At 48.4% G+C, this 20,584-nt stretch overlaps 1 protein-coding gene across 2 annotated transcripts in view; it reads left to right on the top strand.

Annotated features, from left to right (window-relative positions):
• Positions 1-440: 440 nt before the first annotated feature.
• The window catches only part of LOC126529420 (gamma-glutamyl hydrolase-like), a 70,645-nt gene continuing 50,501 nt past the window's right edge, over positions 441-20,584 (top strand). Inside the window, exons 1-10 of one of the 2 annotated variants that reach the window (XM_055069585.2) lie at positions 441-538; positions 6,067-6,212; positions 8,661-8,797; positions 9,458-9,575; positions 12,299-12,349; positions 14,721-14,805; positions 15,154-15,295; positions 15,814-15,920; positions 16,212-16,302; positions 16,807-16,956. In XM_055069585.2, the coding sequence (XP_054925560.1) occupies positions 8,710-8,797; positions 9,458-9,575; positions 12,299-12,349; positions 14,721-14,805; positions 15,154-15,295; positions 15,814-15,920; positions 16,212-16,302; positions 16,807-16,956 (832 nt within the window). In that variant the 5' untranslated portion in view covers positions 441-538; positions 6,067-6,212; positions 8,661-8,709. The remainder of the gene's footprint in view (positions 539-6,066; positions 6,213-8,660; positions 8,798-9,457; positions 9,576-12,298; positions 12,350-14,720; positions 14,806-15,153; positions 15,296-15,813; positions 15,921-16,211; positions 16,303-16,806; positions 16,957-20,584) is intronic. The other variant, XM_055069586.2, reaches the window with a different exon arrangement.

Consider the following 20,584-nt stretch of genomic DNA (forward strand, 5'->3'; position numbering starts at 1 on the left):
GGGGGACGAAGCCGTACTCAGAGGATACACCGAAATCGTGGCGCATTACACAGACTCGTCAGGAGAAGGACTTGTCCTCCACCGCACCCCCAAACCGAAGAGGAAAGAATCCGTGTTGCACGGGCAAGGCTACAGACAAACACGTTTTCGCACGGGACACTGTTCTACGCGAGGTGTATCATCCGACACGATATATGTCTACGCCTGCAAGGAATGCTCAGCGCCGTCCGTGCACTCCCAAAGGGCGAGAACTTTAAAAAAAAAAGTGTAGTGGGTAAGCGCCACGGGCTTAAGGAGCAACTGGGCAAGTAACATGGCGGCTGCCATGTCGAAATTCCGATGGATCGACCTGCGGGCGCAGCGGCGACCATGGTGCGGACGGCGTTCGTAGGATATGAGCCGTCGAGCTTCGCGAGGCGAAAGGGAGGCCCATTTGGCGTGGGCCCGGGTCGAGCCATGGACCGCGGGCATCGAGGAAGCGACGTCTCGTGCGCGCCTGTGGTCTAGCCGTCGCGACACGTCGTGGCCTTGCGAGCAGGTACGTCACGATCGAAAGTTGCGTTCTCGAACCTTCGCGCACGCGCAGATAAGAACTGTATTTGACGTTCGATCAGTGTATATATACAGGCAACACGGCAGCATCATGGTGACGCTCGACAAAATATAGCGTTATATAAAAGAAACAGTTCGCAGTGGCTATACACAGCCTCATTATACCTTCATGCGTACAGAGAAAAAAAAAGTTATCGCTTTGAAATTTAGGCCAGTAAAGACGGAGAAAGCTTGATAAACAAGCCGGGAAAAACGCCTGAAACCGTCTGGAAAATTCATGGAGAGCTTTAGGTTAGACGGCTCAAGCGCCGGAAAAAACGTCCGCAACCGTCTGGAAAATTAAGGAGAACTTTAGGTTATACGACTCAAGGGGGCTGCACCCAAGCGTTCGAGGACGCAACTTCATCGTGCCCACTGCGGGTTCTTCTGTACACCCGGTGGTTTGCCTCCCCCAAAGCTTGGGTGCCACTCGCATCCCCTAACCTAAGGTTCTCCATCCATTTTTCAAAAGTTGCTGGTGCGGATTCCAGACCAAAGCAGACTGGTTTGCATACCAAAACGAACCCCCGCTATAGTTATGAAAGTGATGAACTCACGGCCCACGGCTGGTCTCTCTCATCTCGACCTGGTTATACGTGGACGCCAATGACTTCAAGTCTATCGAAGCCCCCATCAAGCTTTGCGGCAGCTCCTCCGCATGCGGAAGAGGAAATCGGTCCGCGAAGATGGCTTTGTTGGGTTCCTCGAGGTCGGCACACAGGCGCTGTAATCCTTCCCCATCACCTGACGACGACGAGTGGGAACCCGCGCGTCGTTCCGCACCTTGCTCGAGAGAGAGAGAATAACTTTATTGAATTGGGAAAATGGGGATAGGGGATTAGGACCTTGATGGGTGGTGCCCCAAGTCCAGGGCTCCACTGGCTTCTGCCGCTAGCCGAACGTGACCAAGAAGAGCCTTCTGCACCTTCGGGTCTGAGCTGGCGAGTTGTGCCTCCCATTGCTCCAGTGTGTTGGTTAGCTCGAAGTCGTTGCGTTCTACGCACACACAGCCGATTCGGCCGCCGTCGCTGTGAGCGACACTGTATTATGCTGTGATGGCAATCTTACGACATATAATGCGACTCGCCATTGTCGTTATGTCGCAGTAATGGGTTAATAGAAAACCGTCCATGTGCCAACAGCTTTTCTCAGAAACTAACCTAATCTTTACGACCTAACTTTTCGAGCAAGGTTTCGAGAATAGTGACTTCGTCGAAGTTTCATATGGCACGCGATCTCTTTAGCTAACAGGGTGAGGAATCTATTTTCTAACGAAACACGCGACAAAAAAAGTGACTTTACGGCGAAGCTGCACGAGAGAGTTCCGCAACGATTTTCGTGTTGCGGCGGAGCCAATGTGCGGCGGTGTGAGGGTATATGTTAGAAAAGTATCCGACCTTTGGCCGAAGGAAAAGAAACTGGCGTAACCGGAGCGTTGGAAACCTACTCACCCTCAAAGTATCCTCCTTGGGACTCCACACACTTCTCCCAGCGGTGCTGCCACTGTTGGAAGCATTCCGAGAAGGCCTCATTGGGAATGGAGCTTAGCTCAGCTGTCGTTGCAGCCATAATGTCCTCTGTTGTCAGAAATCGCGCTCCTTTCAATGGCCTCTTGATTTTGCGAAACAGCCAGAAGTCACAGGGGGCCATATCAGGAGAGTAAGGAGCCTGTTGAACTACAGGAGTCTGGTTTTTCGCCAAAAAAGTCTGAATCAAGTGCGAGGAATGTGCAGGAGCATTGTCGTGATGGATGCGCCAGTTTCCTGTTGACAACAACTCCGGTCTCTTGCACCGCACAGCATCACGTAGGGGACGGAGGACATCCCTGTAGTACTATTTGGTGATTGTTTGACCCTGTGGTGCGTACTCGTGGTGTACCACACCGCGGGAGTCAAAGAAAGCAGTCGTCAGCATCCCTTTGACGTTGCCGCGCACTTGGCGGGCCTTCTTTGGTCTTGGTGACGTGGAATCCTTCCACTCTGAAGACTGGGATTCGGTTTCCGGGTCGTACCCGTACACCCAAGACGCGTCACCAGTGATTATGGTGTTCATGAAGTCGGGGTCACTGTTTGTGGAATCCAGCACGTCCTGTGAGACTTTAACACGAAGTTGCTTTTGCTCCACCGTGAGCAGCTTCGGCACGAATTTCGCCGCAGCTCTCTTCATGGCCTAATCTCCGGTCATAATGGAATGTGCAGAAAAAGTGCTGATGCCTACCTCTTCAGCCATTTCTCGGATAGTCACACGACGGTCCCGCATCACCACAGCGTTCACTTCGGCAATGACCTGGTCATTTCGGCATGTTGATGGCCGACCGGAGCGCGGCTCGCTCTCCACCAATGTGCGGCCGTCTTTAAACCGGTCGTACCACTCCTTAATCTGTGTGCTGCTCATAGCATCTTCACCGAAAGCCGTCTGAATCTGCCGAATGGTTTCCACTTGGCTGTCGCCTAGTTTCTGGCAAAATTTGATGCCGTAGCGCTGCTCTAGTCGCTCCGCCATTTTCCTTGCAATAAAAAACCGACGAGAGCACTGCGCACTACCTCACTCAAACGCTGAGTCTCAGCGACTAACGCTATCGGCAGGCGGGAAAAAATTCGCGAATGCGCACGAAGGTTCAAGGTCGGCTGATGCAAGCACGCTTGTTTCATATCCACCAGTTGTTCGCAAAAAAAATAATAATAATAAGGCCGGATGCTTTTCTAACAGACCTCGTATATACAGTACTGCTGGCTGCAACATCATGGCGACATCTCGGGAAAATTTGTTCAACCATAACGGGTGTTAGATTCATGTTTTATTAGTATCTTCGTCGAAATAAAAAAAATATAATATCCTAGTCACTATATGTCAGTTTGTCGCTTCCAACAACATGACGCCAGAATCTGAGTAAAACATGGCCGTCGAAATTTTCGTTTCTGTGTCCTACTTGAGCTCTGCGTCTCCAGCATTCAATGCTTTTTTAAACTACATTACAAGCCCCCCCGTAGAATCGGCGCCGCTGTGGACGTTATTGTTCTTGGTTCTGTTTCACCCAAGGAGGTTTAAAAAAAATATTTGAGCGTCCTTGGTGTCGTCAATATATGGCGCACTTCATTCTTTTGTTTATCCGAAGACAGAAATCGTAGTTTCTTTTTTTGAAAGTTTATATCTATTTCTGTCAGTGACAGTTGATGCGGAAGTTTACCTGTTTTCGCTACGTGACGTTCGCAGTTATCCAGTCAGTATGACACACAGTGGCCCAGACGCCGCTGTCTATAATTCGAAGACGAGATAGAGAGAAAGAAAAAAAGACATAAGTAGAGTGAATTATCGGATGGGAACGCCCGCGGTTCACTACCATTCACTAGAGAGAGGAGATGGGAGTGGCGATTAAACATGAAAGGGTATGTGCAACACAAGACGGAGAAGCGCAGCGCACGTATTAAATTAACACGCACTCTGAAGCGTTGAAGACGCTGGCAAAGGTAAGCTGTCTTACGGAAGAGTGCGGTCTTTTGTGCAGTGACCGTTGGCGTGACCCAGCATTGTGATTCCCGTCATCCGTTCCCGAAATGGTGTGGTTATAGACTCTCGGACCATTCCTAAACTCGAGGTTTGCCAGCATCTTGGCGGCTCTGTCAAGCTAGCGGCAGAGATAGTGTTTGCGTGCCATAGGCTTCTCGGCTATCGTGTGTACACTCTTCGGCAAAAGTGTACGGGGTGTACGTTGCCCGTGATCACCAGGCTGACTATGCAGGCACTGTTTGAGGGCAGTTACTATATGGTATGACGTGTAAGTTTCAACACCCTGGGAATAAGAAAACAATTATTGTGCTCCCCATCCAAGATGTATGGAGTGCGAGGATCGTGCGCTATGGGAACTGCACCACACAGCCGAACGAGATACGAGGAGCTTTTTTCTTCTTTTCTTTCTAAAAGGGGCCAAGTCAACTTTAAGCAAGGTGGAGTAAAACGCAATTGCTTCCTACTGACACCACGGTCGAGCCTGCTCCACCGATTTTTTTTTTCTAAGTGTGCTCGTGTCATCATAGCACCTCAAAGCTGCATTGCAGTTATAAAATGTGAATAACCTACTATATAGCCTGTATTCAGAAGGGAAAAAAAAAAAAGAACTCTCTGTAGATATGTCGCGCAGTGATTGGCTCATTTTATGTTCGAACAACTAATTTGGACCTGCCTTGGCTGCACAGAAAAAAAGAAGGTCTAATTGGCAGTGCACGAACGATTTCGCATGTATACTTTGCGACAGATTTAACACCGTCAATGTTCTTTCCTCTGTGTGCCACCGCGAGAAGAGTGGCGAGTGTATGTTTAACGATGGCGATCATTAGGTGCGCATGTAGAGCGGGTGTTTCTTCCTGGCAAACAGATATACAGTCAACCACAAAAATTTTACGGGATACCATGACCTGAGAAAAAAAAAAGAAAGCTGAATATCTGCGCAGCCTCAGAACGCAGCCTAGCTATTCGCATTTACAGCCTCTATACAGGTATATGTATACAGGTATAGTGGTTTGTAAATGCAAAACGCTGGGCTGTTGCTGTTCCCATATATGTGAACAACACTGTGATGTTCGGTATTTACTGACCATTGTTACGGGCTGCCCGGAAATCGAACGTTTCTTCTGAGATCCCGTGGTCCGTAAACTTTTGGGGCCGAGTGTGTGTACTCTCCTGGACAGTCGGCAGCGTTTTCTCGGGCTCACGTCGAAGGCCTCTCACGAGGTGTTCACGGAGCAGGCTAACTCATTGGTTAACTATGCATAAACATGTAGATCGTCTACGCCGGCATTTTGCGCACATCTCATTAAATTTATAATGTAGGCTTATATTACGTCTAAGTATATCCATACTGAAACGTTCCGCATGCGCTCCGATAATTCCATATATGTTTTCGTGATTATTCTTACGGAACTGACAGGTACGCAATCCGTAGGCTCCGTATAATTGCACGGAAAGGATGCGAAATTATTGGCGTGGAATACGGAGCCTCTCCGTAGGGTACACATTTTACGCGCATCTCATTAAATTGTCTAAATGCAGACCGCCAGGGAAAACACGAACAATGCGGGAGACGGAAATTCAAAACGATGCGCAAAACGAGAACAAGATAAACATTAGGTGTCAACGCTTCGGCAAGTGGACTCTTATTTTTCCTTGAAAGAGACAACTCCACTTGTCGAAACGTTGGCACCTGCTTTCTCCTTGCTCTCGTTTCGCTCATCGTCTTACATGTAGACTTATACGGTGTCTACATGGACATACGCATTTCATAGACCATGTTGATGAATAGTATATATATATATATATATATATATATATATATATATATATATATATACAAAAGGGGACAACGTCCTCGGAACCGATAAGCTGTACATCAATCTGCTTTTTTTTTTTTGTTGATCGGTTATAGCCACATTGTCCACTACTCGAGTGCTGTCGGTGTCTTATCGCCTGCTCCGATTGCAGCCGTCGACGGCCGATAGAATCCGAGCTTCGAGGGCGGCGGATCCCGTGTGACTTCGGATCGCGTCCACGCGGAGGGTCGCCGATAAACTTCCGAGAACGTCGCTTCGACATCTCGGTCGCTTCCCGCCTTGTCACTCGTCCTTGACGTAAGTCGCGATCTTTGACTTTCCCTAGTTTCGAAGTTCTCCCGTGTTTGCAAATGGGCTCCATCTGCGGACGGGCGATCCGTTATCCGGAGAACGGCAGCTCCTGCATGGCGATTTCTCTTTAACCCTTGTCTGGTCCAATGAGTCTTGTATATATATATATATATATATATATATATATATACAAGACTACGTACATTACTAGTTTCTACGTACATTACTTAGTTAATGTCGATTCTAACTCAATATATGTTATATGTGCTGACGATACAGCTTTACTATTTAAATAGAAGGATGCGCACAGGCTCATAGCGACAGCAAACCTCGTTTTAAGGAAAGCATACGAATGGTCTGTTGAAAACGTCCTTCAAGTTAATGCTACCAAACTAAAGCAGTGTTATTCCAAGCTAAAAATAAGAAAGTTACACTAGAAACAGATTTCCTTATAGAGAGCTCCCAAATTGAAATTGGAAAAGCAATAAAAACGCTTGGTGTCTTCTTCGATGAGCATATGGCGTGGAACACCCACTACGATTTCCTGGTTGGCGTAGTGTACTGCCTTAAATATCTTCCACGCAACATAAAAATACTAATTTACAATGCTTTATTCTTAACTCATTTAAACTACTGCTGTCTAGTATGGGGCACGGCCTCCAAGACTAATATACACTGTCTCTCTATCTTGCAGAAAAAAATAATACACTTGATATGTAACAAGCCTTACGATGCCCCTACCCAGCCACTGTTTAAAACACTTAATCTACTTAGAATTCAGAATATCTTTCAGCACCATTTGTCACTGACATATCGCAAGGTACTCAAGTACGCAGTTAACGTTATCCGAAATATAGCTCGTCTACATAAACATCTTGCAGCCTACGACACAAGTTCACCTGAACAATGGAACATTCCGCATTCAATAACGAATTACGGTCAACAGATGCTCCGACATACACTTCCGACTTTACTAAACAACCTCGCCTTACAAAAAATAGATGTCCTGTCCCTACGGAGCTTGCAAAACTACTTCCAGTCAGAGTAATTTCGTTCTTGCTTTTTGCGTTTGTGCATACGCTATGCTGAGTATGACTTTTTTTTTCTGAGTATGTAGTGTACTGAACGTAGTGCTATGTATATTTTTTTGTTCTCGTAAAAAATGTTTTAGACTAATCTATCATGCTCATGTTCTAAATTTATTATTTTCCTTGTGCACACAAACAACTACTTTTTGTACTTACTAAATGTATTCCCTATTGTATACCTGCAGTTTTGTAAGTTGATGTCTACCCTCTTCTGGAATCACGTGCGAGCGCCCGCTGTCTCCTGTTGCCTTTCATGGGTTTTTGGGCTGGTCAAGATGCCTGCGCGCAACGTTTTACCCAGAACACCTCCATAGAACTCGTTTTACGGCACATAAAGACATATAACATACACGCTCTTCTAAGCTCTTCCGTCCGCTCTCCAGCTCTACCACGTGACCTGTTTCCAACACCTCACACACATACACTTTTTTTTCGCTTCGACACTCCTAATGCTAAGGCATTAAAAAATGTGTAGTAAGGGGGGCGGGGTTAAGTATGGTACGCACTGCGCAGTAATGACTGATGCCCGAGGCAGCAAGACAGTTGAATCCGCTCGTTTAATACAATGCATCACCTATGACACCCATTGCGATGGCTGAGAGCACGAGTCTTCGGGTTCGAGTACCGCTGGTGGCATGCATACTGCGAAGTAATTCAAGAACGCGCTCGTGCACCTATATTTGGGTGCTGGTTGACGTATAGTATAGGTGGAAAAAATAATTTGGAGCCCTATACACTCCGGCGTCCTTCATAACACACTGCGCCGGTTAGAGCCATTAAACCTCGAGTTTCTAGAGCGCCGTTCTTAGCCATCCGTTATTGCGGCGTGCCTCGGCGTTGTCCCTCGTAACCGAGAGAACGAGCACAGCGAAGGATGAAAGCGAACGCGGAGCTCAGCGGGAGATGAAAGTTCGCGATGGCGAAGAGAGCGCGAGGAGGAAAGCGCCGGAGGAGGGTACGGCGAAAGCGTGAGAAGGAAAGAGCGATGCCGCGCAAGACGGGCTGGGCGGCGACCGTGGCTACGAGATGGCGCCAGAGTAGCGCGCCGTCGTCTGGGAGGTCTGCTCTGCGGCTGGTGCTGTGAATCGCCCCCACGCTTCACCCACGCGCTGCCTCTCGCGATCTCCCGATTAGCGAGGCAGTCGCGCCACACGTCGCTCCGTTCGCAACGTGGCACGCACGAGGCAGATTGTCCGCGCCAGCCGCGAAATGAACACACGTATAGAGCTGTGCCCAAGTTTCGCATTAGGGAGTACTGTAATCGTCGGTGAAATTTTTTTTTTTTGGGGGGGGGGGAGGTCGCTGTACCGATGCTTTGTGTTAGCTTAGAGAAAATCAGGCAAATTGCTTTCCGTTTCTTTTTCAGCCGTGCGCAACGTACCCGTAAAAAAAAAAAAAAAAACATCGAGATCGTCATGCCTCTGCACCGGTCGCTCGTTATGGCCTCCGCAATTCTGGCGGCTCTCGCAGTGGTCGTCGTGGCGACTTCCCGGCCAATAATCGGTGAGTGCGTGCCCAGACCAATCACAATAGTCTCGCAATCAAATTAAGGACACGGGCTCCAGATAGGTGAGCGACGCAACACCACTTTGTTTTATCTTGAACTCCTACACCGCGACTTTGGAAAGTCTTTTCTTTCCTAGCTTTTGGGACGTGTTTCTCTGCAGTTATTATTCTGTGCGCTCTAGTTGATGTTAGCGACACAAGACGGTGCGACAAGCTTTGCTGGGCACGTCTGGGACCTTGGGGCCTTCCGGCATTCCGTAAACTGTAATGCGTTCACGCGCAGGCTAGACCCTCTGTTATACGTGACTATTTTTAACCTAACCCGCCGCGGTATGGCTTCGTAACTACATAGCGTTGCGCTACTGAGATCGAGGTTACGGGTTCGATCCCAGCATAGGAAGCCGAATTTCGATTGGGGTGAAATGAAGAAAGAAAAAAAGCGCTCGTGTAACCGCCAGCTCGTGCACTAACTAGCTCGTGAACGTTAAATAACCCTCTAGGCGCGGTCAAAATTAATCCGGAGTTCCTTACTGCATACGGGCGTGCCTCATGGTCAGATGGTAGTTTCGGCATGTGGAAAGATCCCCACATTTTTTTTTTTAGTTTTTAACCCAATGTGCGTTTAATCTGTCTCGTTTGGCACGATTATGGTTGCAGGGATTCTGGCCCAAGAAGTGTGCAACTATGAGACATGTGGAGTGCGGAACCAGACGTACATCGCCGCGTCGTACGTGAAATTCGTCGAGCAAGCTGGCGCCAGAGTGGCTCCCATATTGTAAGAACATCGACAAAGCCATCGGTCGGCTATGTGACATATAATGTTACATAGCCTCCTCGGCGGCGAAGCGGTTAAAGGCTTTTTTGCTGGAACTCACTTTGCGGAACTTCTGACGCCAGTAAAATGAATTTTTATGTCGCTGACACGTCCTATTGAAAGGACGTTGAACACACGTAGAACAAGCTCAGACACGCTCAGAGAAAACAGCGCATGTCAAACATAAGTGCTGAAAGACCCGCACGAACGCGCACTCCCCATATATATATATATATATATATATATATATATATATATATATATATTCACAAAACACAAGCTAAATTTAGTCTCGCGCGCGGCATTCATACACGCATGCAAGGTAAATACGTCTAGTAGCAAAGCTTCCATAGAAGCCCACACCTTCAATACATGGCACCTCATCGGGCGGTTCGTCAGGCTTAGCGCCATCTATGTGACGAGGGAACACTTTTATCGGAACAACAACAACAACAACAACAACAACAACAACAATGATGTGACACCATTTCAGTAAAACGCAGAAGTGACGTCATTTTTGTTGGCAAAGGCTGGAACTTAGTCGTTTTTTCTTTTGTGGCCGCTGCCACTGGAGCTGTATATTCAAGTGTCCCAAAATTCGTCTATGTGTGGGCGTTTCGAGCCTTTTTTTTTGTGCGGAAAGCGATGCGGCAAGACGTTCAGCCGTACACGTGTCCAAAATCGCGCCCATTCACGGGACTCCGTTTCGTCGCAGGCTGAAGAAAGCTTTGTGGCTGTTGAGCGCTGCTGGTTGTATGCCGTCGGTCGCCAACTAAGCACATTGGCCGGCACAGCCGCACGAAGGCAGCTGAAGTGAACAGTTATCTGGCGGTTGCAAACTGGCTATTTTTGACTGAGGGCGTTGAGCAACGATGGAACGCGCCCCATCGCAAACGCCGCGCCACCGAAATTCGGACAGAACGTCGACAAGCAAAGCGACACGACGTGCCGTGGGAGCCGTGTATAGTAGCAAGTGAACTTTGCGTGCGCGCCTCGAATAGCTGCATTGCATCACGTTTGATAGCGGCGTGAACGCCGCCTTCTGTGGTGGCCGCTGATGAGGAGGCATTTACTGTTGATGAGAAAGTAAAAGAGAGTTGTCTTTTATTTTCTCGCCGCACGTATACAACGTTGATTAGGAATTTTATGAATGAAATCCAACTGTGTCTCATCCTGTTGAAATGTTTTTCTTCTTCTTTCGCAATGTTTGTTCCCACCTCACATGAATAGCGCTTCGATCGCCACTCGTATAAGGTCCCTCTTCACTCGTAGATCCGCCATTGCTGATGTCGGTGACGATTGGTTCTGAGCCGCGTTTCGCCCCGTAGCTTGGCGACACACTTGGATCGACCTCGCACGCGTTGCGCGGCAGTACGTTTGTCTATCCGAGAAAGAATTTTAGCGCTTCAGAGTACGCCATAGTAGCTATGTTAAAGTTGTAGGCCACTTGGTGAGACATTGTGAATAAAACCGCCACAGACACAGGACGGAGGGAGAAAGAAGTGGTTCTTGTAGGGAAAGGAGGAAAGGCTGGCACTATCTTCTGCAACCCTTGCGGGAGCACGGCTCAGCGCCAGCAGGGGGAAGGATATGGGAGTGAAGGAGATAGAAGGAGGGAGAAAGGTAGAGAGTCGCCATGGCAACAGGGGAGCATTCCGGCCTGGAAGGCCCAGTGGCTTCGACCGGAGGATTGGACGGGTGATAGACCTGACGACAATAACTGCCCCGTGTTGACGTCACCCTCCGCCTTGTGTCTGTATAGCGGTTTTATTCGCAATAATACCCATGATTTATCATGCTCAAGCTGATGTTTACCACGAGTTGTAAAGCCTACAAATGTGAAGTGTATTGCAAATATTTCATGCTTGCTCGGCTTTAACCAAATTAAAGAAAGAGGGGGGGGGGGGCGGAAGAAAGGAAACATTGGCGTACGTTTTTTTTTTAAATCGATGACGCTAAGCTCTACATACACACAAAACGCACACATATACAAACACATGCACACTCTTTACAAGCGAAATGAATCGCGCGTGACGTCATGTATCTTGATTGCCTTGGACAACTTATTAGGTAATACTTTACGAAGCCTCACACTGGAGACCTTGCGTATTCTTACCGCCGATGCTACGACTGACGTTCATAAACTTGTGGGGAAGGACGAGACGCTGCGTTACAAGCGAGATGTCCGCTCACTACTACGCCCGCCTTTCCGTCTTTAAAAGCCATGGATGTGTCATAATGTTTCTTCCAATGTGCATGTCCCCTCGCCACAATTTTATTGCGGAAGAATACTGCTCGCACTTTCGGCCCATCGGTGGTCGTGGCGCCTCCTTACACAGCTGCGCGTCACGTGACCGTGTGACGTCACGCCAGACCGAGAGACGGGGCCCCAGCTCGCGGCATCGGTGGTGGAGGCCCTCGCGCACCGCTGCTGCGGCGCTACCGAGAGAGGGCGCTCGCTGGTGTGACGTCACGCTAGGAGGATAAATGGGGCTACAGCTCGGCTCCTCGCAGTGGTCGGCGCGCTGCCTTGCGCTATGTCGGATGATGTATAGCCATAAGTTTAACAAAGGGCAACCATGTCCACACCATCAGCCGAACCAAGGCGCAGCCAAGGGTATTGCTTTCGCAATCTTCCAGGCTTAACCGAGCTAAACAGCCAATTTTTTTCTCAATCGTTTCAGCGTGGAGCGTGAACGGAGCTACTACGTCAAGATCTTCAATTCCGTGAATGGGTGAGTATATAAATGTGTCGAGCAACCTTGGTAGCTAAATGTGGGAAATAACGCGACCCCACGCGCAGCGGCGCGGTTGGTTTCAAATGAATGTTCCGCGTCTGCCGCCAGGGCCCTGAATGGCGCTGCCAAACGCTCTCCGGTCTGGGTTTTATATCTACGCGTGCAAAACAATTGCAGAGCGAGTGGACGGACGCCCTGTATTCGCGACTTCCAATATGGCGGCGATTCGAGCCTTCTTCCCGCTTTCATTTATCTTCCGCGGCGTTTCGTGACGTCACGATTTTTAGCTCCCATGACTTATGATGTGTGTGTGAATTTTTATGATCATTATCCTAATTGTCATTTATTTATTTTCCCTTGAAGGGTTTCCTAGAGGGGTAATGTACAAAGGTGGAAAAATGCAAGGCAAGAGTGTGACATACATACATACATACATACATACATACATACATACATACATACATACATACATACATACAGTCAACAGCAAAAGTTTACGGGATGCGGTTTCCCCTTCAAATGTGAATTCCTGCACTGTTAAGGCACGACACTTCGTATTTAATGAATCACTGTGTAGGTGGCGAAGGCTATTACATGCTGGAACATTTAATTCGAGGCTGTGCGACCACGATTCGCGAGAATTCGGCTTCCTGGAAGATCCTGCGTCCCGTAAACTTTTGCGGTTGACTGTACATACATACATACATACATACATACATACACACATACATACGTACGTACGTACGTACGTACGTACATACATACATACATACATACATACATACATACATACATACATACATACATACATACATACATACATACATACATACAACACGCTGCGGTGGCTTAGCGGCTGTGGTATTGCGCTGCAAAGTACGAGGTCGCGGGATCAAAACCTGGCCGCGGCGGCCGCATTTCGATGGGGCGCGAAATGCAAAAAAACGTCCATGTCCCGTGCATTGGGGGCACGTTAAAGATCCCCTGGTGGTCAAAATTAATTCGGAGTCCCCGACCACGGCGTGCCTCATAACCAAATGCTGGTTTTGGCATGCACGTAAACTCCCAGAATTGAGTTCAACACATACACGCGTACATTTCTCTTCATGGTACAGAGCTCCGATTCCCGAATAGCGCACCCTGGATGCCGAGGACGCTCCCTGGCCTATTCGGCTCTGTTTCCCTACCGACGTCACCAGAGAACCTGTTGACGTTACGTTATTCCGTTTGTGACCATTTGAAACCCGGCGTAGTCTGTATGCTCGTCGCATTTATTTACCTCATACCACGTCGAGCCTTGTGATAGCTTCTTTTTTTTTTCTACTTCGGTCACATTATGCGGTTGGACGATCTAAAAAAATAAAATAAAGAAAAATAAAACAGTGTCACATACCCAGGGACCTTAGTTGTCTACTAGCTCGGGCCACTATAGGTATGTGCTGAATGCTGTCCCGCCGAGTGGACAACACGGGTTCACTAGGTATGTTCCCGCATAGACCACTTGCTGCTGGCGCTGCTGTCTGGCCCAGCAGACAGCTCGGATCCGTGGGCACGTGCCCAATCGTCAGTGCGTGCGTGATAGGGTATGTATGTGCCCACTCTTGGCCGATGCCCACGAATGGATGTGCCAACGCGGCTGAGGTAGTAACTAGCCTTCAATATATTAAAGAAATAGTGTCCCATGGCGCAATAGACTGCTTCACGTCGAGTGCGGCAGCTAGATGGGGTAGCTTATTCCAACAATGATGCAGCCAGGGGACTTATTCTGCGACGATCACTTCGGTGATACTATTCGCCTTCGCGTGACGTAGTGCTCAGCCAGCCAATCAACTCATCAAATTTTTTGCTCAACCAGCCAATAGGCGCGCGCCTGACGGCCGAGGCGGTAACTACCGCCGGAAGCGGTTGTCCGCGGAATACGTCCCCAGGATAATGTAGGGATAGTGGAAGTTGCTGCGGAGGTTCAACTGAGGCGCAGTGATTACAAGATATGCTGCGTCGTCGTGTCATTCGGCATTGTGATTGGCAGCGAGATTGTCATTTCTTGTGCCTGCTGGTGTACCCGTACATTCTTGAGATTCACCGATGACTGTGCGGATGAGCAAAAAAAAAAGAACGACAAAAGAAAAAAAGAAACGTTTCACGCGAAACTCTATCGAAGTCTTTGACAATAATGTTGGACGTTTTCTGCCACAATACTTTTTTGTACTGTTAGGTTTCGCTGGATAATACAGGCACTGTTCACCTATGATTTTTTTGTTAATGTAGATAAATAGTTTCAGCTCGATACGCGCAAAGGGTTACTCGTAAGCTCGCGATTTGGTGGTGCTTGTTTTTTTTGGCGTCACATTTTCATCCTAATCCACAGCATTTTGCTTCCCGGCGGCGACGTGGACGCCCTTAACTCAAGCTATGGCAGAGCTGGCACCATTCTTTATCATCTGGCGATGGAGGTGAGTTAGACAGATCTTTCGATCGATCGATCACTCATTCGCTAACTCACTCACTCACTCACTCACTCACTCACTCACTCACTCACTCACTCACTCACTCACTCACTCACTCACTCACTCACTCACTCACTCACTCACTCACTCACTCACTCACTCACTCACTCACTCACTCACTCACTCAGCCCGTCCTCCTTCCATGGCAAACTGATCTAGTTGGGGCCTCCATCACACCACAGCGTAAGCTTCTCGCGCCAGATGAAATCAATCAATCAATCAATCAATCAATCAATCAATCAATCAATCAATCAATCAATCAATCAATCAATCAATCACACCGTGCTCCCCCAGGCGTACCGGAACGGGACGCACTTCCCCCTGTGGGGAACCTGTCTCGGCTTGGAGCTTCTGGCGCGAGTCGCTGTGGGCGGCGAAGAGGTGCTCACGAAGTGCCAGGCCCAGGGGGTCGGCATGCCGCTCAACTTCACCAGGGGTACGTACACCACGGGCGCCGATTGCTCAAGCAGTCTCGCTCTACGGAGAAAGCAGGAAGAGATCATGGCACACGCACGTGCTCTGAGGACACACGCGCATTAACACATACACGCACGAACACAGGTGCTCAGGGAGAGTGACGTACTCATAGAAATACGCATAAGCAGACACTAGAACACACACGTACACACACACACACACACAGAGGGAGAGGGAGAGAGAGAAAGAGAAATACACGCAGATACACTCGCACAGCTTACGAGTGCCTTGGAAATTTGTTCACGGCCTCCCTCAATCACATGCTCGGGGAGGGACGGTGGGCTGCAGGGATACTACACCGCGGGAATGTTGCGGCTGCTGGCACGGTGGGCGCCCTGCGAGACTTATAACTCCTGACATGATTGTTTGCCCCCTAGCATTGCCAGACACTCGGACCTTCGCTGATCGACGTATCTGACGCGCGAATCTGTGGTTTGTTTCTTTCTTCTCGGTTTCTGTCCCCATCGGAAACCGAAGATTTCCGCCGGGCCCGGCTGTTCCGCAGTCTTCCGCAGCACCTGGAGAAGGTACTGAGCTCCAAGCCGATGACGTACAACGCCCACTACTGGTGCCTCACGCTAAAGGTCCGTACTCGTTGCAGCGTCTGTGAACACGCGCCCCGAACATATAGTTTATTTTCAGTCGCCATTGCGGGCACGATAATGTGCGGCAAAAGAAAAGAACAAATTACTCGCTGCGACTTTCTTTCTTTCCTTCTTTTCTCTTTCTTTTTTCTTTCTTTCTTTACGCATTTGCAATCCAGGCCTTCAAGGCCTCCAAGCTGGATATTCTTTCATTTCTTTGTCTTTGCAATTCAGGCCTTCAAGGCCTCCAAGCTGGACATTCCTTCCTTTCTTTATTTATTTGCAATGCAGGCCTTCAAGGCCTCCAAGCTGGACAGGTTCTTCAAAATTCTGTCTACGAACAACGACCTGCGAGGCGTGGAGTTCGTCTCGAGCTTGGAAGGTGGGTGAACTACCGCGGTCAGGTATTGTGGTTGACGGCGCAGTGACCGAGACATTACGGTCCACTTCGTACGGGAACTAGGATTGCATTTTGGGCTTGTTGGTACGTCGTACTAGAGGGCGTAGGTGTAGCACACCCGATAGAGGAGCGTTACACGCACAGGCGCGCGCAAATGCACACAAAACACGCACGCACACGCACGTACATGCGTGCGCCGTGTGTGCGTGTGTGTATTATTATTATTATTATTATTATTATTATTATACATTACCGAGTGCCATCATTGACGTGTTGGTGTAGTCAGACGGAACTCTCCTGTAGACACTAAGCTTAGCTTTCCACCCGGAAGCAAAAAAATTGCGTGACCAGCAATCTCGGATGCGCGTATGACACGCAACAGCGGCTTCACATATCAGGGCAAACATGAAGTATAACTGACTATACCGTACTAAAAACAAACTCTTCAAAGGAGCCCTTATGCTTGAGATCACGCCATACTTGCAGCCATATCGGCACCGGTGTTCGCCGTCCAGTTCCATCCGGAGATGGCGGTGTTCGAGTGGGGCACCAGCAGTCCCGGGCGGAGCCACCTGTACCATAACAAGGACACCGCGCTGTTCTCGCAGTACCTGGCCAACTTCTTCGTGGAGCAAGGTGCGACTGCGATATGCCTCCTCTTTGCTGACTCGATTCTTATCGAGCGAGCTGGTTCTTCAGGGACGGTGACGAACGGCGCAATTAGATCGCACACGCCGCGATGTCTTAGTGGCCATGGTGTGACGCCGAACGGGAAGTTGCGGGTTCGACTCGCTGTCAGGTTGGCAGCATGGTGAGGGGGGTAGACTGCGGAACTGCTAGTGAATCGTGATTTGGGTGCACGTTAGAGAACCCCGCGTGGCCACAATTAATCTGGAGCCACATTCCGTCTTTAAATAAATAAATAAATAAATAAATAAATAAATAAATAAATAAATAAATAAATAAATAAATCCATCCATACATCCATCAATCAATCAGCCAATCGGGATTGAGACAGGGTTTAATATGGTGACTGTCTATGTTGGAATTTGGGGACCTCACCCTAAGACTCTCTAATAATAGTCACCCCTGCTTATCAGCTATATTCCTGATGCGCGAAACCGAAGCTCAATGAGTGAATGAATGAATGAATGAATGAATGAATGAATGAATGAATGAATGAATGAATGAATGAATGAATGAATGAATGAATGAATGAGACACTAAATCAGTCAGGATCGGAACAGCGGTTAAAGTGGTCGCCGTGCGCCGAATATGGCAAAGTAGCTTTCTATGCCTCGGGATTGAGAGCACAACCCGTAAAGTCTCTATCATCGGTTCCGCCGCCGCTGCTTATCGGCCTCATTCCATATGCGTTGAACTGAAGCTCGCGGTACGAAAAGTACGATCGGTACGATCTCTCAATTTTGCAGCCCGTTTGAACGGCCATCGCTTCCAAGACGCGGAAGAGGAACGCAAGGCTCTGATATACAACTACCAGCCTTCGTTCACCCAAGAAGTGTCGTACTTCACGCAGATGTACCTCTTCCAGTGAAATTACCACCCGCATCGCCACCGACGCGGTCACCCGAGTGAGAGCGTGGCCCTCTAGCGTCGCCAGGGCGAAGCAACGGCATGCGTCCACTTCGGGAAGATGGCGCCGTCGCCAGAGCGGTCGTCCCATTGCTCCGCGCAAAGTCACGTCACGTGACCTCGGGCGCGCAGCCAGACCTTGAGGCGCCGAGTAAAGACGATGGTGCGCGCAACGATGCGGCATTGGTTCCGTGAATAAAATTTTTAGTCTATGTGGTTTGTAACATAATGTTGGCCTATTGGGTCAGCGCTTGTTTGCCATTTAAGGACTAAGAGAGACGTAGAAGCCTACAGCAGCGCTGGAGGCACGATGTTGCAAATTTTGGTTCACCGACAGCGCAAAGAACTGTAATTACAATGACACGTTGTAAATAACTTAGTGGGTAGCGTAAAAATGTTGGGCGTCCCATGATTATGCATGCATAGTGGGTCTTTCTATTTCACTAGGGCGAAAGGAAACACAGTAACCTTTCTGACGGTTTCCAGCTTAAGAAAACACCGAGGGATGTCGCTACTATGGTTGCAGCTGCCGTTTATGCCTCCGGTGCTCCAGTATTTCGTAGTCATTTTAACGCGACAGCGTTAAGCAGCCCGTGTCGCAGAAAATCCGGCGTCGGCGTTGGACGTCGCTCCGGCAAAAAAAAAAAAAGAAGCTTTTGAACCACACATACCCAACCACATTTCTACCACCAAAGTTGCCCACGCCTTGTCTGTCATTCTTTAAAAAGTTATTCCTCGGAATTCTGAGAATGGGAACCCATAAACAAATGTAATGGAAACAGAACACTCACAGTGCATGTTCTTTATTTTAGCTCTTCTCAGACTGAAATATTAAAAGTGCGAAACAATAACAGGAGATCAACCCACGCAAGAGGTCGTGTTTCTACCAGAAAGCTCGCCTTCGTGCATAGCGTTCGCAGCCAGCGTTTCCCGGCAAACGTTACGGTTACATAAACTGCAATTGCCGGGAAGCACGAAAAACAGTAAGGGGCCTTTGAACGCTATCGCGTTCCACTCTCAATCGCGAAGCTTAAGCGTCCTCCAAATTTTGTTTGAGGCAATCCCGTGGGAGGCACATCTCTCTTTCAACAAAATAGCAAATCCCTCTTTCTGTGGATATTGTAGGCGGTGACTCTGTGAACGACACGAAGCGTTGGCCACAGTTTCAGAGGACATGTAATCTCTCTCGTTGCTCATTACGCCTTGTGCAAACGGCGCGAGCAGCGTATACACAGCTTGTACTAAAAGCGGCGCTAAATATATGTTCCAAACTGTCCAAGCATTGCGCTTATGAATTGAATCAGTATCGGAATGTATTGCTCTTCTTTCTTTATTTGGCAAACACTTTGAAGCAGCGGCTTGTCCAGTTTCTTACTCAGTAAAGTTCCTCGGTGTAGCCACTATCTTCTTGCTTATTTTCTGTGTAATCGCTTGCGGGTGTGCTGGGTTGCGATAGATTTGTCCTTGCTGCGCACAAGGGGCTTAGAACGTAGATGTTCTGTACTTTAGTGCTATAGTTTCGGTTTCAAGGAACATGCGCGCTCCAAGCGGTTGCCGGACGTCCAAACTTATTTTTTTTTATTTCTCTTTTTGTGAATTTTATATCGCGCAGAGTTTGTCACTATATTACCTAGAGGGAAATCTGGCGCTGCTGCGCTGTGGTATGCGTGTAAATGTCGGTATACTGAGACTTCGGATTGGCATCGTTTTTGGAGAGCCAGACAAGCACCGTTCCGTTTGTCATAATGATTCATTTTCTACTAAAACAGCATGTAAATAGCTGTTTTAGCTTTATTATTACACAAAAACCCGTTCTGTTTAACTACGAGAACTTGTTATTGCATGTACACTTATATGATGCGTAAAAAGTATCAGCGGGCCGCTAAAGTTGGAGGACAGACGACAAGATTCGCGCCTGCTTTGAAACAGTTTGTCGTCTGTTCTTGCTTTTCTTCGCTTGGTCATGCATCGTAGATGAGTAAACTTCACTGGAAGATGTAATATGCATGAATGAACGCATTTTATGAAGACCTTACTTTAAAAACGCGTTATTTGTGTAGCCATATCCACGTTTTAGACGAAGCCTCTTACAACACCAGCCAACACAAGCCTCGCAGACACACATACCGTCACTCCCATGACGGCACAGGGCCCCTTGGGAAACTCCCGTAGACGGTGGCGCCAGATTTCCCTCTAGGTGTTGTAGTGAGAAACTCTATGATATCGGGTGAACAGCGGTAAGTGGTTGTCTTCGTGCATCCGTCCAGCCTACCTCCGCTCACCCTTGCCACTCGCTCAGCGATATCACAAGTCGGATCGCGCTTGGTCACCTGCTTCGGTTGTCGTCCCAAGTATGAAGATGGCAAAGATAAGACAGAGAAGCTTGATCAGGCGTGCGACGAACGGAAGACGCAGGAGACCAGGCCAATCAAGCATAAGACGGAAGAGGGCTAAATCGGGGGGATCACATGTGTTGCGCGGCTCTGTGGTGTTTTAACACCGGGGATTCCAATTCTGCGAAGTTTTTTCACGTTTCCTAATGACAGCAGGTAAGCACAAGTGTTTCACTTTAGTTTCTGAGCTGGTATTCATTTTGCACGAGTAAACCAGTTTTGTGCAAGCCTGACTGTACTGACATCAGAGCAGTGTCGCTCGACCGATTCGTTATGAA

This window comes from Dermacentor andersoni, chromosome 8 (assembly GCF_023375885.2).
Source record: "Dermacentor andersoni chromosome 8, qqDerAnde1_hic_scaffold, whole genome shotgun sequence".
Classification (NCBI taxonomy): domain Eukaryota; kingdom Metazoa; phylum Arthropoda; class Arachnida; order Ixodida; family Ixodidae; genus Dermacentor; species Dermacentor andersoni.